We start from the raw sequence: 20333 nt of genomic DNA, 5'->3' as shown, positions 1-20333 counted from the left end.
TTTAATTACTAAGAATTTGCCGAATCTAGAAAATTAAATGAGATTTGATCCAGTGTGTGTGGTCCTTTTTTATCGTATGAAAACAGCCAACAATCACATAATAGAAACCATGTCGATATAAGAGCATCGAACCAGCTTTCGCTCGCGATTTCCATTAGGAAACTGATTGAGCCAACATTATTTAATAATCCTGGCACAGCTGGTTGGACTACATGTATTTCACTGAATTAATGATTTATTTCTTCCGAGACAGGACGCGTTCGTGATATAGAGGCGTCATATTCAGCAAAAATTATTATGAAAAATCGTTCGTCATCGTTAAAGTGTGTAAGGCTAATTCGTTATCCAAAACACCTGACGTGGAAATTAGAAAAAAAATGTTCTCTCATATCCACCGCCACGTCCTACAAAATAAATATACCTGCAATCGTCTCCCCCTGTATTTTCAGGTTCCCCTCCCACGTTGCTTTTCCATTCGATACCTCCTTGAACACCTTGAGCTTTCCGCGGCCGCTTCACGCCCGACGCCAGATGCGGATTTCCTGGCCCCAGTGCAGAGTGATTCCTCCGTGAAGCAATCTTTTAAAACGACGCTCCTCTTAATGAGCGAAACTCCCTTGAGACCCCAAGCGTGGAGAGCGAGCTCAACTGAGGATGTGGGGGTGGGAAATAAGGAAAAATACACAAATCCAAGTCGCCGAAACGGCCGAGGAAATCCGATGTACAAATTGAATCATCACGCTTCCTCAAAGAAAGATTTTTTTGAGACCTAAAACCAAGGCCACACGACTGAAACAGTCCGTAGATTCCTTGACTTCTTTAATTGGTGGAGCCTAGAAATTGATTTACACACACACATGACTACTTCATATGATATATGACTCCTTAGCTCGGCTGTCCTATCACTCATTCGAAATTAGTTTTAAAAAAACACCCTCCCCCCACGTCTTTTTTCGTGTAGTCTAGAGGTTTCATTTTTTTAATAAAACCATCAATCCCGAGGAAATTTTCTTCTGTGCTCCTCGTCTAAGAAAACCTTTGGAATTTGAAGTTTAATCGCATGGCTTATTGCCCCGCCTTCACGTCCTTGGCTTTATGGAGATCAGGATAATGAGGTAACTGGAGATTACCAACCCACGAGGCATATTAATGGAACACGGTATCGTGGGGCGAACGAAGGGAAGCGTAGCACTGGATTTTTTTTTCTTTTTCGAAGCATTTCACATCTCGAGCAACAGGCCTGTATAATATGCAAGTGGGCCCATAAAAAGTTAAACACTTAAGTTAGGGTCACACAATAGATTGAAATACAATGCATTTTAAAATGGCTGGGATTAAATAACTCAGATGCTTACAGTTGAAAATTGGGTCCCTCCAATTTCTTACCGACGCCGGAAATAATTTCATCCCTTGAATTATTACAAAACGTTCATGGTTTGTAATCACGTGGAAATTTAACTCTGTGGCAAAGATTGGTATCTTCCAATCCTTGTGGAATAGAAAAACTTTGGGATATCCAGACATAATTATTTATGAAGCTTCGCAAGTCGTCGCGATGCGCGCGGTGTGCATATTGCAGAAGGTAAGGCAAAAAATAAGTTTTCTGCGAAAGATGTGGGAGGGCAAAAGCATTTTTTCATGAGGCATCATGGGAACGGGAAGGCTTTTACGAATTGCCTCCCGTGCCACAGACACTATCGGCGCATTCGCGCGCGTCGTCCGCTCACGATCGCTTTGATTAGAACGTATCGGAGGCCGCGCCGTGGACAACAATGGGAAGGGTCACGCGGTGATAGGTTAAGGGTGACGTCTCCTCCCCACCTCCATCCTTATCCCTCCTCCTCAACCCATCTCGCCCTGCCCAATCCAGCCACTCCCCCCCCTCCCACCTCCCTCTCCCCGATGCGAGCACCAGACCACCAAGGCCAGCACCATCCCAAAGCACCATACCTGCCCACCATCTCCCTCGCCCTCCCCCGCCCCATCACACCGTCTCCGCCCTCCTTAGAGCCGCGGATCTGCCGTCTCCTGAGGCGCAATGAAAAGATAGATATAGGTATCCGGCGGTGGAGGGAGATGCCGAAGGGAGTTGGGGAAGAGGCTCTTCTTCGCCCCGAGGCAAGGTCCCTCTCACCTCGGCATTGACTTCACCCGAAAGCAATTTCGACAAATGAAGGTGACGGGAGGTTGCCACATCACGGAGGGGGCCAATGGGGCTCGTTTGTGGGGAACTCGGAATTTGCGAGTCCACGTGCATGAGGAGTCCAATAGACTAAGGTTATTCCTTCGGAAGGTTCCATGAAGATTCCTTCCTTCTTCCCTGGCTTTCTTGTCGGATTAAAACCCTTAACTCTTATGGCTAGCTAAACTTGAACGATTCCGGAAAAATTCTCGTAGAATAATTTGTATATCCATTTGTCATAAGTAAGGATTATTTACCGATCAGTTTTATACATGCTCAGAGCATTTAATTTTGTGAGAGAATAACCTCGAATGTTAGAATAATCTCAAGCCAAATTCATTAATTTTTGGAAACTTTAGATCTATATGAAATCAAACTCTCGTGCTTGCAAAGTTACTGTTGACTAATCGCCGTCCATGGCTTCGTTAGTATTCTGACAGAGAATTAATCTTCTCTTTTTGCTTCGGCTGTCCATCTAAAAAAGGTATGCTCTTATTATTGAAAGGCCATTGATGATAAATTTCAGCTACTGACTGCACGCCGAGTTCTTCAGCTATATGAAAATATACGTATAGCGATAGCAGGGAAAACTTCTTATATTTGTGTATTTATATATTAAACAATTCAATAAGTCCTACTGTGTAATGATAAATAGCTTTAAATTAATAAGAAAACAATGGCTGAATGTAAGAAATGAAAATTAAATCGCTATAATTGGTGATTTCTTGTCACAGTAAAACTCTGAATGTAATATTTATAAATATTAAAACGACTTAAGAAACTGGTTGCATTCTTAGTTAAAATGTTGTCGTCTTGCAAAGAGTTCGTCTGAGTCGATTATATGATGGACGCTAATGCGATCGTTTTTCAATTGAGATCAAGGAATTGAACTCTGAAAAAAAACAACAAACGGTGAGAACACTTAGGATGCGATGAACTTGACTTCCTCGCTCTTCATTAGCAAGAAAATTTTTTGATTTTACCCCCTCAAACTCTCTATCTTTAATTTTCCAAACGTGCCACACGGAAAACGAGGGTACCAATTTGGCTCCATAAAAATAAAGTTGCGAAAAAAGAAACCACTAGGCATTCGAAAATTCTCTGGCGTGTCTGGCGAGGCAACAATGAAAATGCTTTCACCGCAGTACACGTGAGCTGATTGCTCTGTTCCCAAATCCTCGCGTCCATTAGGAAAGACGTTCGCTGCGAAATAATTTCGATATCACAATAAGATCGCACCCAAAATGACGCCGCCAATGCCTTAGGCCAATCCACGCATTACCAAAATGTTTGCCTCCTCGAGAAGATGCGTTCTTTTCCTCTCAACCTGCGAAGTCAATCTCGGAGGAATTTTTTTCCAAGATTGCAAAAAAACACCTCCTTCGCACTCTTTTTCTTCCAATTTTGAACTTTTTTGGGCTTCTTTTTTTCGAGTCTTCCCCCACTTTTTTTCCGAAGAAAAGGACCCCTCCGCGTCCATGGGAACCTCGGATCCTAAATGGGGATCTTATTATGATTCCCGTTCTCCTCTACCCTTTCCTCTTTCCCTCTCTGCCTCACTCTCCACCCCGGCTTCAACAATCGAGGCGAGGTGAAGAGCCGGGAAGAGAGGGGGACTGGCGCGATACAGCGGGCGGAGCGGGGAGGATTGCTGGGCCGCCGAGGCTGTCTCGGCGTTAAAGGGGTGCGTAGGGCGCGTGTGAGAACTCCTATGCCTTGGTCATTGTCTGATGGCCGGCGCCACGCCCACCACCAGTCCAGTCACGCTTCGTCTTCATCGCGTAAACTCCTCACACTCCTCTCGTGCCCTTCCCCCACTCCCCTCCGATACCCCTAATTCCTTCCCCAACCTCCCCCTTCCCTCATCCCCCCAACGTGAATCTCTCTCCCCGCCTACCTATCAAAATATCAGGCCCCGAACGATACGTGTGTTCTCACTAGTATCCAATTCCAAAATTGTTACTCGAGGGATCAGCAAAGTGCCCTTGTGATGCCACGGGCCATGAGTTCAGATAAACGGTCGCCAAAAGTGAGATCGCAGAGCATTGCGATAACCGGAGGCAATTTCTTTGAGAATCCATTGCCTATTGCAAGGGTAGCTAGTAAACGCTAATACACCGTGACTGCCAAGTACATAGTTTCTCTCGGTTCACATAAAACCATGAGATGAAACACCTCACAGAGCCCTCGTAGCAACTTGCTAAACGTTCTTTTTGGGAAAAGTTAACTCATACATTAAAATGAAATATATTAAATGATTAGAAATGTTTAAATTTCACCGTGATAGGGGAAACATTTTACCTTAATTTTTTTTTGATTCTGAAACTAAAATTCCTTATTTTTATTCTAAATCTTCTCCGAATATATACGGTATGACTCATATAAGTACGACACCAGGATTTCTTATTCAATTATGCAATTTTAAGTCAAGTAGGATTTATACCCATTGGGTTTGTATAGCCGTGATGCGAAGTTAAATATGAACTTCCTACGGAAGCAATGTTAGCATTTCATGCGACAACGGACCTTCATTGAAAGTGTTGTAAAAAGTTCATCATTCTGGTAGGGTAACTGATTTTCTCAGTGATCGAGACATCCATAACGCTCCTACTACACATTGTATTATTCTCCCTTTGCCATCTTTTACATCTAAGGTAAAGGGATTACCTCCGCTGCTTTGTCCTCTCCCAGTAAATCGCGTAGCATTCGTCATAAAAGTTAGCCTGAACGTCATCCTGCCAATCAATCTTGGTCACAATTTCGTCGAAGGCCACTGTTGTCCTGATTGACGGGATGACTAATTCGTTGAAATATTCTACGCAAAAATTTTCCCATAGCCTTATTTGTAAAGTCAAGACAAGTATTTTCAAATGTATTAAGAGAATGCTCCTTTACATTTTCCTTGCGTCTATCTCATACCAATCGAATAATTTCAGTTTTCCTAATGACGGACATGTACATAGGATTATACAAGTATATTTCATTTATATATGCCATGTGAATCAATTTCTTATTTTGTTTTTCTCGGATCATAACCTACTTCAAATATTGCATTCTCCTGGAGAACAATGTTTCAGTTTCCAGTTAAAAAAAAAACATTTTTACCCTCATCAAAATCTTGTGGGTATTTCCGCCTAGCAGAGGGGATAGAAAATGCACCTTTGAGTGGCGAGAAAGTTACGCACTGAGCTGAGAGAATGAATGAAAATAAAGTGATAGAATTCGAGCTATAATATCGCTTTTGAGCGTTCCAGTAAATGTGAAAGTGAATTTAATTAAAGTTTTGCCGTGCCTTGAGTATTTTCTGATTATAAAATGAAGCATAATAGTTAAATAAGTACAGAATACGGGAGGAAAAATATTCTTTTTCAGAAAAATTCTCTCTCAAATGTCACCCGACATATGTATGCGTACATGGTTTTGGCAGGGCGTATTGGGATTTTCGGCCTAAACGCCCATCTTCCTAGCGCTACCCCCAGTATGCATGGAAATTATCATTAGGCTTCAGAAACATTAGAGAGAGTCATTCAAACCACAACACAATAGCTCTCGCCTCGCTCACGACCTTCCGGTAACGATTTTAAAAGCATCACTGTAATCATCGGGTGTTCGGATCACGTGTGTGGGTGTCCTTGGCCAAGGGTGCAAACAGCGGGTGATCTGAACGCTTGTTGACTATATTCAAGGGGTCTGGAAGAATGGGATATTGGCGATTCATGGGATTGATACTCGATTCTAATCATATAATCATGAATCACGACACGTGCAAAAATCGTATTCCCATAACGCATTGCAGATGAATATATTTCCTGGGTATCGAAATCAATGGTACCAACTTGCATATTGAGATAGAATTGGGTTATACGATATTGTAATGGTGCAATCAGCGATTAACTCGAATAATTAGGCATCGAAATTAAATCATACTCGGATAGGAATCGAGAAACTATTATGTGTGTATGTATATATATATATATATATATATATATATATATATATATAATATTATATTTATATATATATATATATAATATTATATTTATATATATATTATATATATATATATATATATATATATATATATATATATATATATATATATATATATATATATACATACACATATATAAACGATTTCGAGGGAATAAAACCGGAATCGTCCATTTACATTGCGTAATTCTCTTGATCTAAGCAAGAGTGACCTCTTAAAGAATCTTTCATACATGTCTCTCAGGGTACTCAACGATTTTGATTTAGTTTCTCTAAAACATTTCCGTTTGACAGGACTGCTTTGGCCTCCATATGGCGTATCACCATTGTGTCGTTATTAAATGAATTGATCGAGTGGTTTGCCTCGGTGGCCGCACAGCGTAAGCAGGCAATCCTTAAGTTCCGCAAACCGAGCGTAAAGCAGGACATTCACCCTGAAGCCCAGCTGGATTAATTACAAAAATAAAATGCCCTTTCGCTCACATTTACGGTCTTTTTACATTTAAATATACATACCTCATGGTTTTAAGCGTAAATCCGGCTTATTGTGTGGCCGGATGGGCCATAAAGAATTGTCCCATAATCTCGTATTTCAACAAACTCAAGGATTTTTATTTTTTGTCAATTCATATCTTAAGTCCTCTTATGCCCGTGATATGGATTTGAACTTTATTTAATGGAGTCTTTCAACATCTGCCATTTGACATGGTATGCAGATAACTCCCTCCTCATATTATCAATCAAACATCTAGTAAATGAGATTGGTTCTCTCCATTTGCTGCTTCACCCTCGGTCCTTGTTCACATTACATCTTCTTTACTACATTGTAGATATAACTGCAGCATCTTTCTCTGCAGACGACTACAAGTAAGATACAGCCGGTCCTAATTGTTTATAATATGCTAATCATATTGCCCATATCCAATTCTTTCCACACAGCATATATATTTCAAATGTTCATATTTTTTGTCTTATTTTGACAGGTCATTAAAGATTGATACTTTTTGCTAAACTTTAATTTATCTAGCATCTAAGTTTTTTCATTTAGGTTGATACCTTACTCTTTCAGAGGGATTTGAAATTCATTTGGGTATTCATAGTTAGGAATTCCTGCTCAGTCAAACTGAGAATGAGGAATGAAATCACATAAATATTATGCAATGGCAGTAATGCAAAAACAAGCAAGCAACTCTCCGCTGACGTGGTATCTTACCTTTATATTTTCCAGATCCTGCTGGTGGGTGCTACTACAATTACCAGCATTACAGTGAAGGAGACCGCATCACCACTAATGAGCCTTGCCTCAACTGCACATGCCGAGGGCGTATGCTCATGTGCTACCTCCGTGTCTGCCCCTTCACCAAGGCTATTGGACAGGACTGCAAGGTGGAGAAGAAGGCTGATCAGTGTTGTCCCACAATCACCTGTCCTGAAGGTTTGCATTTTTTTCAACTATTTCATGTACTCACTAATGTCATAAACATTCCAGATACCTTAGCACTATAACTAAAAGTGGGTCAAAAGTAGTATGAAATAAATTATTAATTTTGAGAGAGCATTGGCCTCAGGGGAGAAAGGTCTAACATTGATGCTGAGGTCTATTTGTTGCTTGTAACCCAGGTAACACAATCTTTTAAAATTATTCTTCGATTGTATTTAATCAGGAAAAATGCTCGTGGAATGCCTGTCAATGTCTAAGTAAGTTATAAACAAGCATTTACCTGTGTAGAATTATTTTCTAATAATTGCCAAGCCTTATTGGTACTATTATAAATTACAATAAAACAAGATTTAATGCCCGCTTGGAATGAAAAAGCATCTATAACTAGATTATAAAGGAATTCTTTGTTGTTTTATCTAGTTCCTGTACAATTGATCTCAAGCTCCACTGAATCTACCCACCATGGATCTCTCGAGACTGAACTTGGATTCCCAGATGACTATGGCTGCACCATTGACAATGTGTTCTATACGGACGGAGCGCAGGTATGTTGTTTTTCAGTAATAAAGATATGTTATAAAACAAATGATTTGTGCTAAACATATTTCCCTATGAATGATGACATATATCATCAAATGATCATGATTAGTTTTTGTTTAACATTCTCATAATTTATTTGGCAATTAATTACTTTTCAAATTCTTACTATTAAGTACATATTTGGTGCAGCCCCAAGTAACTTTGGGAATAAAATTTGGTCCTGTATTGCAGATAATAGTAAATACAAAATATAAGTGTATACATATATAATATAAGAACTTAAATATCTTTAGGTTATAGATATATTTTAAGTAATTTGGCTGATATACATTATCAGATGTATTAGCTACTTGATTGACCAAAAATTCATTAAATTGTTCCATAAATCAGGTAATACGTTAGTGGAATATAATTATCAGTACTAATGATATAAAAACTAAGTGTGTCTATCTCATTCCTCCCTTTGGCACAATATTATCAGCTAATTTGAATAATTATTGCTAAATAATATGATTTGGATAATTTTTGTTAAATTTATGTTGCTATAAAATTAATGGTGTAAAATGTAAGTTCCTATTTATTAAATTTATTCACCATTGTTGTTAGTTTGACATGAGTGCCCTTGGGAGGAAATTGCCTGTTTGATGGATGGCATGTCCTCAAATAATTGCCATGTTTCCCTCAGTCAATCACTTATTTATAATCTTTTCTCTTTTTTTCAACAACAACAAATTACAAAAAAAGGTTCCCTCTGACTGGAAGAAACCTTGCGAGCTCTGTTACTGCATCCGTAATAGGACTGCTTGTGTAATGCAAGAGTGCACTCTCCAGGTCGACGGTTGTTCACCCGTGTATCAAGAAGGCATTTGCTGTCCAGTACGTTACAACTGCGGTAAGTGTGAATGGATTCCTACTTGGAGCATAAATCAGAGAAAGAATGGAAGGAAGGAAGATGCAAATATTTTTTCCATCATATGAATACTATAATAGTATATTATAGAATAATAGAATATACTATTATAGTGGCAAATATAATACTATATAGTATACATAGTGTACACTATAATAGTATATTATAGTTAACATACAAGTGTGTATTAGTATATAATAGTATTATATAATACATTAGATTTTGTCAGAAATGAATCACTATGGAATATTCCACCTTTGCAATTTCTCCTGCAATTGTCATTTCAATTTTAATTACTTCCTCCACCAGTTTCAATGTGCAATCATTTTGAATAAGTATTTATTTGTACCCAAAATTGTAATTGATAGGTGAAATTGAATTCTTTATGTTATTTAAAAGCAAAAGATCCCATTATTATTTGCTTGCAATAAAAATTGCAGAACCAAAAAGCTGTATTTTGTGCTGTGCAAGTCTATTTTGGTGCTTTTACAGATCTAAGTGTTTGTGAGAACAAATGTTAAAAATGGATCGAAAGTTAAAATAATCTTTCTTTGGTAAATAAACCATAAAGTTAGTTGCATGATTCCACTTATGGTTTTGAAGAGAACATATATTAATCTAAAATTTTCTCTTATAATATTTCCTCTGGGTTTGGCCAAATCTTTGTCAAAGGGCACTACATACCATCTTCTGAAAAGCTGTCTCCAGAACAGCATGGGAGAGATGGACCTATTACCTTTGAATGATATGCAAGAATTGAGTGATGGATACTTTTCATCATGATAATGTAGTCACTATATTTAATAAGTCATTATAACGATAAGAGTTATGCTTGTGTCACATTAGAGTGATACAAATTCAGATTTTTTCCAACTGTGTATTGCCACATTATTTTCCTCTTCTTAAATTTTATAAAATATCTGAAGAAAGAGAGGGAAATCGTGTAAGTAACAATGTATTGCTTTGGAATCCATGCATGCTCATTCAACTAGCTGTCATTCTTTACAGAATATCAAGATCATCCACATTTTGGCCTAACAACCCTTCGACCAACAACACCTACCACAACAACTACAACCACAACAGTTCCACCAACAACACTCCCTCCAGCAACGCCCAGTCCACTAGGATGCCGCTATGGATCTGAAATCTATGAAGATGGAGAATTAATCAAAGCTATTTCAGGCATTGATGCAGCAGAGAGGTAATTATTTTCATGCCATCAATACTGGTTAACTATAATGTTTATTAAAAGAATTAATTGTTTCCTTGAAACCTATTTCTTTATGCAACGTATCTTACATGTACGATTCCTTCTACCAATATACTCACTTGAATAAAAATAATTTGTTTATTTGCAAATAATAAAAAGGAATAATAAAATAAGTTGCCATATTTAGGGGTTATTCCTGTAGATCAGGGAAATTAAATAAACAGCTCTGATGCCAGATGATGTTTATCTTAGTGCGTCATTCCAGCCTACAGGGATATAACGAAATGGTGCCTAGCATAAATTAGTTTTATGGATCTCTCCAAATACATCAAGTTCACCTAACCTGCCAGAGAAGTTGCGTGTGCTTATACGTATGATGTGAGAAGAAAATAGTTGTATTCCCATTCCTGTTCTGAATGTGATATGATAAATATGTCATCTAGAGATCTACAGTCAATTCTTTCAATATTGAGAGGAAAATTGAATGAAAGAATTGGGTTCTCAAATGGGCACACATTTTACCAAAAAGAATATAGGTGACAATATATGATGCTACTTATAAAAGGAATAAAGCAAATTGAGATTATGAAATTTATTTATGAGAGCTTCAGATAGATTTATCGAATGTCAAGGAGGACTAATATACATGCATGAATTTCTATGATTCTATTGATAGTTAATATTGCAATCACAGGAGACATCAAAATTCTAATAAATTCCAATTATAATTTTAGCAATGCCTCTCCTTGCCAACATTGTTACTGTATGCGTGGAGACATAGTTTGCGCTGTTCAGGAATGTGGTACCCCCATGGAAGATGCAGAAAAATCAGCACATGCAAATGGTGTGGGTCAGAATTGCACTGCCATGCCCATACCTCCTGGAAAATGCTGTCCTGAGGCATACCAGTGTGGTGAGTGTTGTTAGCATTTAATTAATGATGCAATTAATATATTTTATGCAAGGAATATGGGTACAACAAACTACTTGGCCCTTGTGATCATCAAAGTAGATGAGTATCAATAAATGTTTTGTCACAATAGGTAATTGTATTTACTTTTCTAACAAAATATGTGAACTGTAATAGGCTCTACTATTGTATTACTTTTCCTTGTTTTACTTTTTTCTTATGTGTACCTGGATTTCTTTACACAAGCTAACGTCACTTATCAGACTTTAGCACTTTATCACCTCCTGATGTACATGCATGCTGTATTTCTATGATAATCAGTTAACAGTTAAACTGTAATACCTAACTTAACTGGCCAAATGAATTTCTTGATGGCACTTTTTCATTGGAAACTTCCCCGTTGAAGTATACTTTCAACAGGTATACTTCTGTATAACAGACAAAATTCCTCCCTCCTAAGCCCAGTATCTGTCCATTAATATTTTGTTGTATAGAAGCTCCTATTCCTACACAAATTGTTTGCTAAACCATGAGTTACTGAAGTGTTGTATAGAAGTTGCCAAAAATGATATTACAAAGCACAAAACCATAAGATTCAAATTTTGAAAGTAAAAGGGTAAACCTTGTCTTTATAGCCAATGATCCAGTGCCAAAATTTGCCCATAAATTTATTCACTGTATGAATTAGATGAAAAATAGACTCTTTGGCATATCTGCAATTCTTTTGTTTTCAAGTACTTTGATGGCAGCCTAAATAACAGAAAGAGTAAATGCACTGACATGCAGTGGCACTCTCATTAACCAAATTTCAACTTCATCAAAGAGGAGCCATTCAAAAGCCTTGTTAAGTGTGGTATTTACATACTAACTTAAACTGATTGTACTTAGTAGTTGCAGGTATAACCTTTTTGGAAGTGGAAGTAGTGGTGTTTATCCATTAAAATAAAAACATTCATCCTTTCATAGTCCTATTAACTCACACTTAAAATTGTTTCACCTTAAGAGCAATGAATGATGGTGTCTCAAGTAGGTGAAATACATTGGATAATGGAAAAAATAAAGGTTATTACTCCAATGGGATTACTAACATATTTAAATTTTGCATCTAGCGAAAAATTTCATTTCATTTTAATGTCTTTTTGGGTAGGTAATAATTCAGCTGATCTATCATTATCAATGCATGACAAAAAATGGAATTTGTGGAAAATATTACTTTCTACATAGATGCATATGTATCTGTATAATAAGCCTAGAAGTGGATTGGGTAGAACTCACTATATCAATGGTAAAATAACATGGGTTTGAAGTTTTTGGATCAAGTTAGCTATGAGTTCATCCTTTCTACACTTGGATGAATCTCAGAGTTACTAGAATTCTTTCATTGTCAATAAGCATGTGCTGGTTGCAAATACCCTATGGAAGAAATTGGGAAGGCAAAGCACCTTCTGTTTCATGGATTTATGATGCAGTCATAGGTAGTTTTTCAGGGCTAGCTTGGCATGTGATTATGGTTCGGATTTGGTAAAATCATATGTATATATATATATTCATATATATTTTTAGTTAATGGCATTACTGAAACATAAAATTTTCTCTTTCGAACAAATGAAAAGGGATAATTTTTCCTAAGTAGTAACGTATTTGTGAATATATGTATGTGTGTATGTATATATATATATATATATATATATATATATATATATATATATATATATATATATATATATATATATACACATACATACATATATATGTATGTATGTATATGTATATATAATATTATATTATATTGACTGGTCTTTAAAGGTAAATGGCACTGTGAAGTGAATAATATTTAATTCCATTGATTTTTTCTTTCTTACCTAGTCCTGAGAAATGTCTTAAGGTGATTGGTAATTTTAAGTCAGCAAGTAGACACCTATGTACTGTAAGATACATGCAAACTGTCATCCTTCTTCCACAGATTTACCTTTTGGTTTATCTTTCAATGCATACATTTCCTCAATGTAGATGAGTGTGACCTTTTGTCATTCCAGAATCACCAATAAATAACGTGTTCAACCAGAGCATTGGTAGACAGGATCGCAAAGAAATGATGGGTCCTGCAAATGGTAAATGAATCTATCCAAAAAAAATCAAATTATGCCACTGCTGCCATGCTTATTTGCATACAGCTTATTTTGAGTGTCATCACATTTGCTTGTATTTTCTGTCGCTGTCGTTAGATGCTTTTGTTTCTTTTACATTTTGACTTCAGGGCATGTTGTAACTGCATGGAATTTTCTATTTTTGGCAGACTAATTATTTACATAAAAGGCACTTTTACATTATACACAAAAAGTCATGCAACACCTTATACATAACTAATAACTAAGTATTAAAGCAGCTAAAATCATTTTTTGTGCTACCTTTGACTATTTATGAATGAACAACTTTTTCGCATACTCTTTTGTATGTCTACATGTGCTTAGCGATTTCTGCTATTCATTTGCATTTTTGTGAAATATGGCGTTATCTAATTTTTCATTACAACTGATATTTCAGTTAAATTAATTTCTTTCTTTTTCTTTTCAATACAGAAACTCTTCCAAGTGGAATCAAGCCAGAAATGGGAAGCTCTGTTTCTGAGCATATACCGACAGGGAGTGATGAAGAAGGTGGGCATTCATCAACTGAACCCTCCGTGGAGACAGCAGAAAAAGATAAACGCCCAATAACAGAACCTGTTGAGGCTCCTGAGGACTATGATATTAATACAACACATGAAGAGTTGCCCTCTTCTGTGACACAGGAGCCCCATGTTACTGAGGGTAAGCCAGAGGAGGAAGTCACGATGAAGCATGAGGAAGGAGAGAGCATTCACAAGGATGATGAAATGAATGAAGAAGTGTCAGCAGTGCCTGAAATCCATGGAACCACTGAAAGTGCACATGAATATTCAACTAAATCACCAGAAGAAACTCATGAAGAGTCAGAGGAAAGCCATTTAGAGGGAGAGGGAGATGGGCAAAAGCCAATTGATGAGGTTTCATCAACTGAAGGTGAAGTCACTACTGAGAGAAAGTCTGACAAAGATGAAAGTACGACCCAGTCCGTGGAAGAAGCCCCCATAGAATCCCTTCCAGTAGGCCCAGGAGATGTTTATAATCCCGACCGTGAACAGATTCCTCATGGTGTAGCCCCCACTTCATCAACTGCTGAACCAGCAAGAGCAGACACAACTGGAGAGGAAGCAGAGTTTGGTCCATTGGATGAAACTCACAAGGAGACAATGGAAGGAAGTCTGGAGCATGCTGAAGGAAGTGGACAAGATGAAGATGAGAAAACATCTGACCGGCCATTTGAAGAGGCATCACAGGCTCCAGCAACTTTCGAGTCATCAACCCATCATACAATTGATGAGGGCAAAGAGGGAGATGAGGGAGTTGAGCATGAATCAGCAACAGAAGACCAAACACCAGTTGAAGGTGTACCTGGCAAAGATGAGGCAGAGCTAATTTCTGAAAAACCAACAGAAGAGATAGAAAAAACTGAAGATGAAGTCAAGCCTGTTGATTCTCATGATGAGCATGAAACACCCACTGTTACCGAAGGAACAGAAAAGCCAAAAGAAGATTATGATGAGCAAACAATGAAACCTGAAGAGTTATTTGTCCCTGAAACAAAACCATCATCGCCATCAGAAGAAGAGAGCGGACCAATCATTCCTGAATATGGAGTTATTGAACCTGAAAAACAGCCAGATGGTTCAGAAGAAGGAAGTGGTCCAATCATTCCTGAATATGGAGTAATTGAACCTGAAAAACAACCAGAAGGTTCAGATAAAGAAAATGGTCCATTCATTCCTGAATATGGAGTTATTGAACCTGAAAAACAACCAGAAGGTTCAGATAAAGAAAATGGTCCATTCATTCCTGAATATGGAGTTATTGAACCTGAAAAACAGCCAGAAGATGATGTGATTATCACCGAGAGTACACCTGATGGTCCTACTGAGCCAGAAAAAGGGGCTGATGAGGATTATACTGAAGGCAGTCCCACAACTGAAAATGTACAAGATGAAAATGAAATCAAACATTTTACCACTGAACCAGAGGGAGAGAAAGAGTCAGAGGGAACATCTGAGGCTGAAAAGGTATCAGAATCTACAGAAAAGGCAGACATCTCCGGAGGTGATGAGAATACAGTAGAAATGGACAAATTAGAACATGAAACATCTATGCCGGGTATTGGTGAAACAGAAGCACCTCACATTCATGAAGAAAAATATGAAGAAATTGATCATGGAAAGCCTAGTCCAGTATCAGATGACAAAGAAGCTGATATATTTGATGATGATGAGACAACTAAGAATCCTGATGAAGAATTCGTTACAGCTACACTGATACCAGAAACTACTGATGAAATACATGATCAAAAATCTCCCTTCCAACCGGGTGCAACAGAGCCAGAAGCAGAAGAGGAAGTTGAGAAAGTGACACCTGTTACAGATGGATATGAAGCAGAACATATTAGCACAGAAGGAGTACAGCAGCAAACTGAGAAGACAAGTACTACTAAACCTCACACAGATATGCCATCCCATGGAGTAGAAGAAAACCTAACTGAAGAGAGTATTGATTCAGAGTCAGGAAAACCAACTGAAGGGTATGTGGATGAGGAGTTCATCACTTCAACTCCATCACATGTCAAAGGTGATGAGGGAAAGCCAGCTGGAGGAGGTTGGCTAGAAAATGAGGGTTCAGATGAAAATAAGACAGAGGAGACTAAGCAGGAGGTTCCAACTACAAGTAGACCACATGTGGATCATGACGCAGAGGTTACTACTCCAGTCGCTGCAATGGAAGAGCATACTGACAAGACAGATGTTGAGCAATCAATCAGCATTGACCAAGACAAAGCTCCTATGCCTCCTGTGGATAATCAAGTATTAAGCACAGATGAGCCTGTAGAATATCCAGGGCATGAAACAACTGAATCCACAATTGGTGTGAGTGACAATGGTGGAGGAAAGCCAGAAGTGTCCCCAGTTGAGGCTGACACAGCTCAACCAGAGGAACATGAGGTGCATGTGACAGAATCTGTCCCAGAGCTGACTACTAAAAAACAGAAGGTAGATGGTGACAAAACAGAAGAAGATAATGAAATCCCAAATCAAACTGAGCATCCATTTTCCTCTGAAAATGATTTGGATTCTATAATAAGCGAGAAGGAAACAGAAAAACCGAATTCTCAAGAGGATCATCATGAAACTGAGGAGATAGATGAAGAGAAAACTGTAACTCAAGAATATGGACATGAAGCTACCACAGAGGGTCTCAAGGGAGAAATTACCACTCTCTCACAACCATCAGGAGATATTTCTGAAGATATTGGCGAGAAACCAGATGAATCTGAAGAGGAATTCAAGAAACCATCGACAGAGTCATCTCATTATCCTCATGTCACAGAGTCAGTTCATGAAACTGTGACTGGTGACCAAACTGAAACAGCTGATGGTGAGAAACATGAGGATGAAGTGGAAGAAGAACCACATCATGTGACTCTTGGCATCGAAAAAGAATTAGAAATGTCTACAGAAAGGGTGGAGGCAGTTACTCTTGAGGTAGGAGATGAGAAGGAAGAAACGCCAGTTGATGAACATCAAATTCACCATGATAATGAGGAGGAAATTGAGACTGAGAAGTACCCATCAGTGACAGATGAAAAGGAAGTATCAACTGAGAAAATCCATTCTGTTACTGAGCCTCAAGAACATGATGAACATGAAAAAGAAAAGGATGTTGTGACAGAAAAAGAAGAGGTAGAGGTTACACATACTGAGAAAACACCATTTGAACCTGAGCACATTCCAGAAAGAGAACCTGACTTTGATACTGAGCATGAACCAGAGTCGGAAGTTCAGACTGAGACTGATGTCACAGAAATGTTCACTGAAAAATCTCACTTTGTAACTGAGCCCGTGGAACATGATACAGACCTTGAGTCTGATGAGGAGCATGAAGGTGAAGAAGAGGAACAGCAATCCACTGAAAGTATTCCTACAGAGCATACGGAAGAGGAGGCAGGGGAAGATAAGAAACCAGATGAGTCTGAGGTTGAGAAGGATGATGAATCACTGAATGAGATTGAGCATATTGTCACGGAAGGTCAGGTAGATGAAGAGAAATCCACTGAGAAGACTGTTATAGTAACTGAACCAGTGGAACATGGGGAGGAAGAGAAACCTGAAAAAGAGCATGAGGAAGAAGCTGGTGAGATAGCTGAGGGTGAACATGAGAAGCCAGAAGGCGGGGAGATTGAAGTCTCGACAGAATTATCTCACAGTGAGGCTGTGACCCAAGAAACTGAAAAAATTGCCCCAGAGGGAGAAACTGAAGAGCATGTAGTCACAGGTGGTCATTTGGCAGAGGTATCAACAGAGAAGATCCACTTTGATGGAGAGACAGAATATCATGAACCTCAGAAACCCGAAGGTGAAAAAGAACATGATGAGACTGAAGAAGGCTCAACAGTTGAGACTATTACCGATAAAATCCATCAAGAAATGGAGCCACAAGAGGAGGTACATCCTTCTGAAAAGGAACCTATGCCAGAAGATGTGGAACAGGAGCATGTTCCCTCCGAAGTAGAAGAGCATGAACCAGAGTCTCAACCAGAGACAACTGACATTGTCCCTGACTCAGATATATCAGAGGTGTCTACTGATAAGGAGCGCCATACAACAATCAAGCCTGAAGTCTTCATACCTGAACATAAACCTGATGAAGTGCACGGTGAGACTGAAGGTGATGCCTCACATGAAGTGTCTACTGAGAGCCATCATCACATTACTGAGTCTTATGATCATGGAGTGGAGTTGGAAGAGGATCATAAGGAGACTGAAGATGATGAAAAGGAAATCTCTACAGAAAAGCCTGATTTTGAGGATGAGGAGAAACCTGAAATAACCACACTGAGAACATACCCAGCTCATGAGACTGAGACTGATGAATCTGCCGGCACAGATGCATCAACAGAAAGACCACAGTATGAAGCTCATCCTGAAATAGATGAAGCAGAGAAGGAGCATGAGATAAAGGAAGAAGAGTTACCTGAAGTGTCCACTGAGAAGGTGCACTATGTAACTGAAGCCATGGAGTATGCCCCTGACAAAGAAACTGGAGCAGAGCATGATGAGTCTGAGGGTGAAAAGACAGAAAAGGAGCCATCAAAAGAAACTGCTCCCATTGAAGTTACCCAGGAAGAAGACTATAGTACTTCTCCTCCAAGTGGAACAGGAGAAGAGCAGATGAGCTTCACATCAGCCCCACCCCATGGTGTTCACATGCCTCCAGTGCCAGATCTTGGAGGCATTACTATGCCAGATGGAAGTAAGTATGCATTCATCAAGCTTGAAAAATTTCTTTTTGAAGTGAAAACTGTTCATCATATCAGCAGTTTTAATTGAAATACAATAATTTTTCAATTTAAATGATCAATTAAGAGTAATGTTTATCTGTTTAATCAAGGTAAATTTTAATACAACAAATCGATTTTCCCTTTTCAAAGACAAAATGGAAAAGGTCCCATCATGGGGAAGGTGTCTTCACTGAAAATCATGGGCATATATCTGAAAGGGCACTAAATATTTCTTTAGGAAGATAATCCCACCAAAAATACAGGTAGTTCCTTGAGCCAAGTAAAATAAAAAGTATAATTTTAAGCTATCATTTGCATTTTGTCAAAGTTCACTTTACACAGATAAAAACATCACAAAGTATGTAATAGCAAATCTATTTCCCTCAAAAGAAATTCAACTTAATTTTATGGCAGAAATTAGGTTGATCAATAAGAGCTCAAATATTAATTTCTATCCTCCCTTGTTTGTAGCTTGCCATAAATTTAGATTGCCATGGAATATGTTCTAGATGAAACCCTTATTGAATGTAATGCTTACTCACATCTTTTATAGGCAGTGACAGTTGGAGTATTGGTGAATGTCAGAATGAATTTAAAATTGGCTTTGAAAACAATTTGACTCCATTTTGTCTGTTTGGCATACACTACAAAAACTATTTTGCTTTGGGGATGAATCCATTAAGTATTGCAACCAAGTATTTGGTCCATTTTGGTCATGTTTTCCAATTATTTATGTCAGTTATATCCAAAACATGTCTTTGATTATTACTTACAGGCTTAATCAAAGTTATTGTTTTCAATATATGCAGCATATGTCAAAAAGTATCAGAAAAAAGCACCTAATATATGTTATCAGATAAAAGCACCTAATTTATGTAGCAGATATTGAAAAACCTAATTAAATTGAAATGCTAACAATTCAATTATAGTCAATTTGATGAAATGTGTATTGTCCTCTACCATAGATATATTCTCTAGAGTAATGAATATTAACTTTTGTTTTTTAATCCATCATGATTTCCAATAGGTGCAGCAGCAGCCTTCAGTTGTCTTGTTGATGGCCGTGTATTTGCAAACCACGAAGATGTTCCTCCAGCCTCTGCATGCCAAGTTCGTTGCTGGTGTCAAGAAGGTATTGTTCGGTGCACACGGATAGAATGCCCACCTCCACCATATAGAGATGCTGAGAATCGTCACTGTTCTCCTGTTCATGATCCCCACTCCTGCTGCCCAACTTATGCTTGTGGTAAGTAAAAAAAAAACTGCTATATTTTTTTGAGCTAGATATTCTTCAGTATCATACCATGGGGTCCCCTGATTTTAACTTAATCAGTTCCTATTAAGTTTATTAAGATTTAAAAAGACAATTATTGAAGTATTTAACCTATATTTCAAGCTATTTAGAAAGTTTAATTGGTATTGAATATTTTCATATCATAATATATTATATTGTACACAAATATGTCTATCCCTCTCATGGATATACTTTATCTTAAGTCCCAGAATGAATGCTTAATAAACTTCAGCATAGTATTTCATGATGACACAGGTGCCAACAATTTGTATTTATAGTAGCTATTTAGTCAAAATCCTATTGATCACAACTTAATTTAAAGTGTACAGCAGGGAAAAGAGAAATTTTAGAATGATTAATTGCATAAATAAACTGACTTTTTACTCTTTTAAACTGAATGAAGTGAATATTTTAATGTGTTATTTGAAAACACATAGAATGATTATTACCGC

General features: G+C 37.9%; 1 protein-coding gene across 1 annotated transcript in view; it reads left to right on the top strand.

Annotated features, from left to right (window-relative positions):
• LOC139692212 (titin-like) overlaps nt 1-20333 on the top strand; it is a 43216-nt gene that overhangs the window by 14622 nt on the left and 8261 nt on the right. The window contains exons 3-10 of the mRNA XM_071590277.1: nt 7401-7607; nt 8034-8158; nt 8898-9045; nt 10072-10242; nt 11016-11189; nt 13223-13297; nt 13766-18559; nt 19615-19833. Of these exons, the coding sequence (XP_071446378.1) occupies nt 7401-7607; nt 8034-8158; nt 8898-9045; nt 10072-10242; nt 11016-11189; nt 13223-13297; nt 13766-18559; nt 19615-19833 (5913 nt within the window). The remainder of the gene's footprint in view (nt 1-7400; nt 7608-8033; nt 8159-8897; nt 9046-10071; nt 10243-11015; nt 11190-13222; nt 13298-13765; nt 18560-19614; nt 19834-20333) is intronic.

Source organism: Hetaerina americana, unplaced genomic scaffold (assembly GCF_022747635.1).
Source record: "Hetaerina americana unplaced genomic scaffold, ioHetAmer1.1.p SCAF_4, whole genome shotgun sequence".
Taxonomy (NCBI): Eukaryota; Metazoa; Arthropoda; class Insecta; order Odonata; family Calopterygidae; genus Hetaerina; species Hetaerina americana.
Note: the sequence above shows the minus strand (reverse complement) of the source record. Positions and strands in the feature narration are given on the sequence as shown.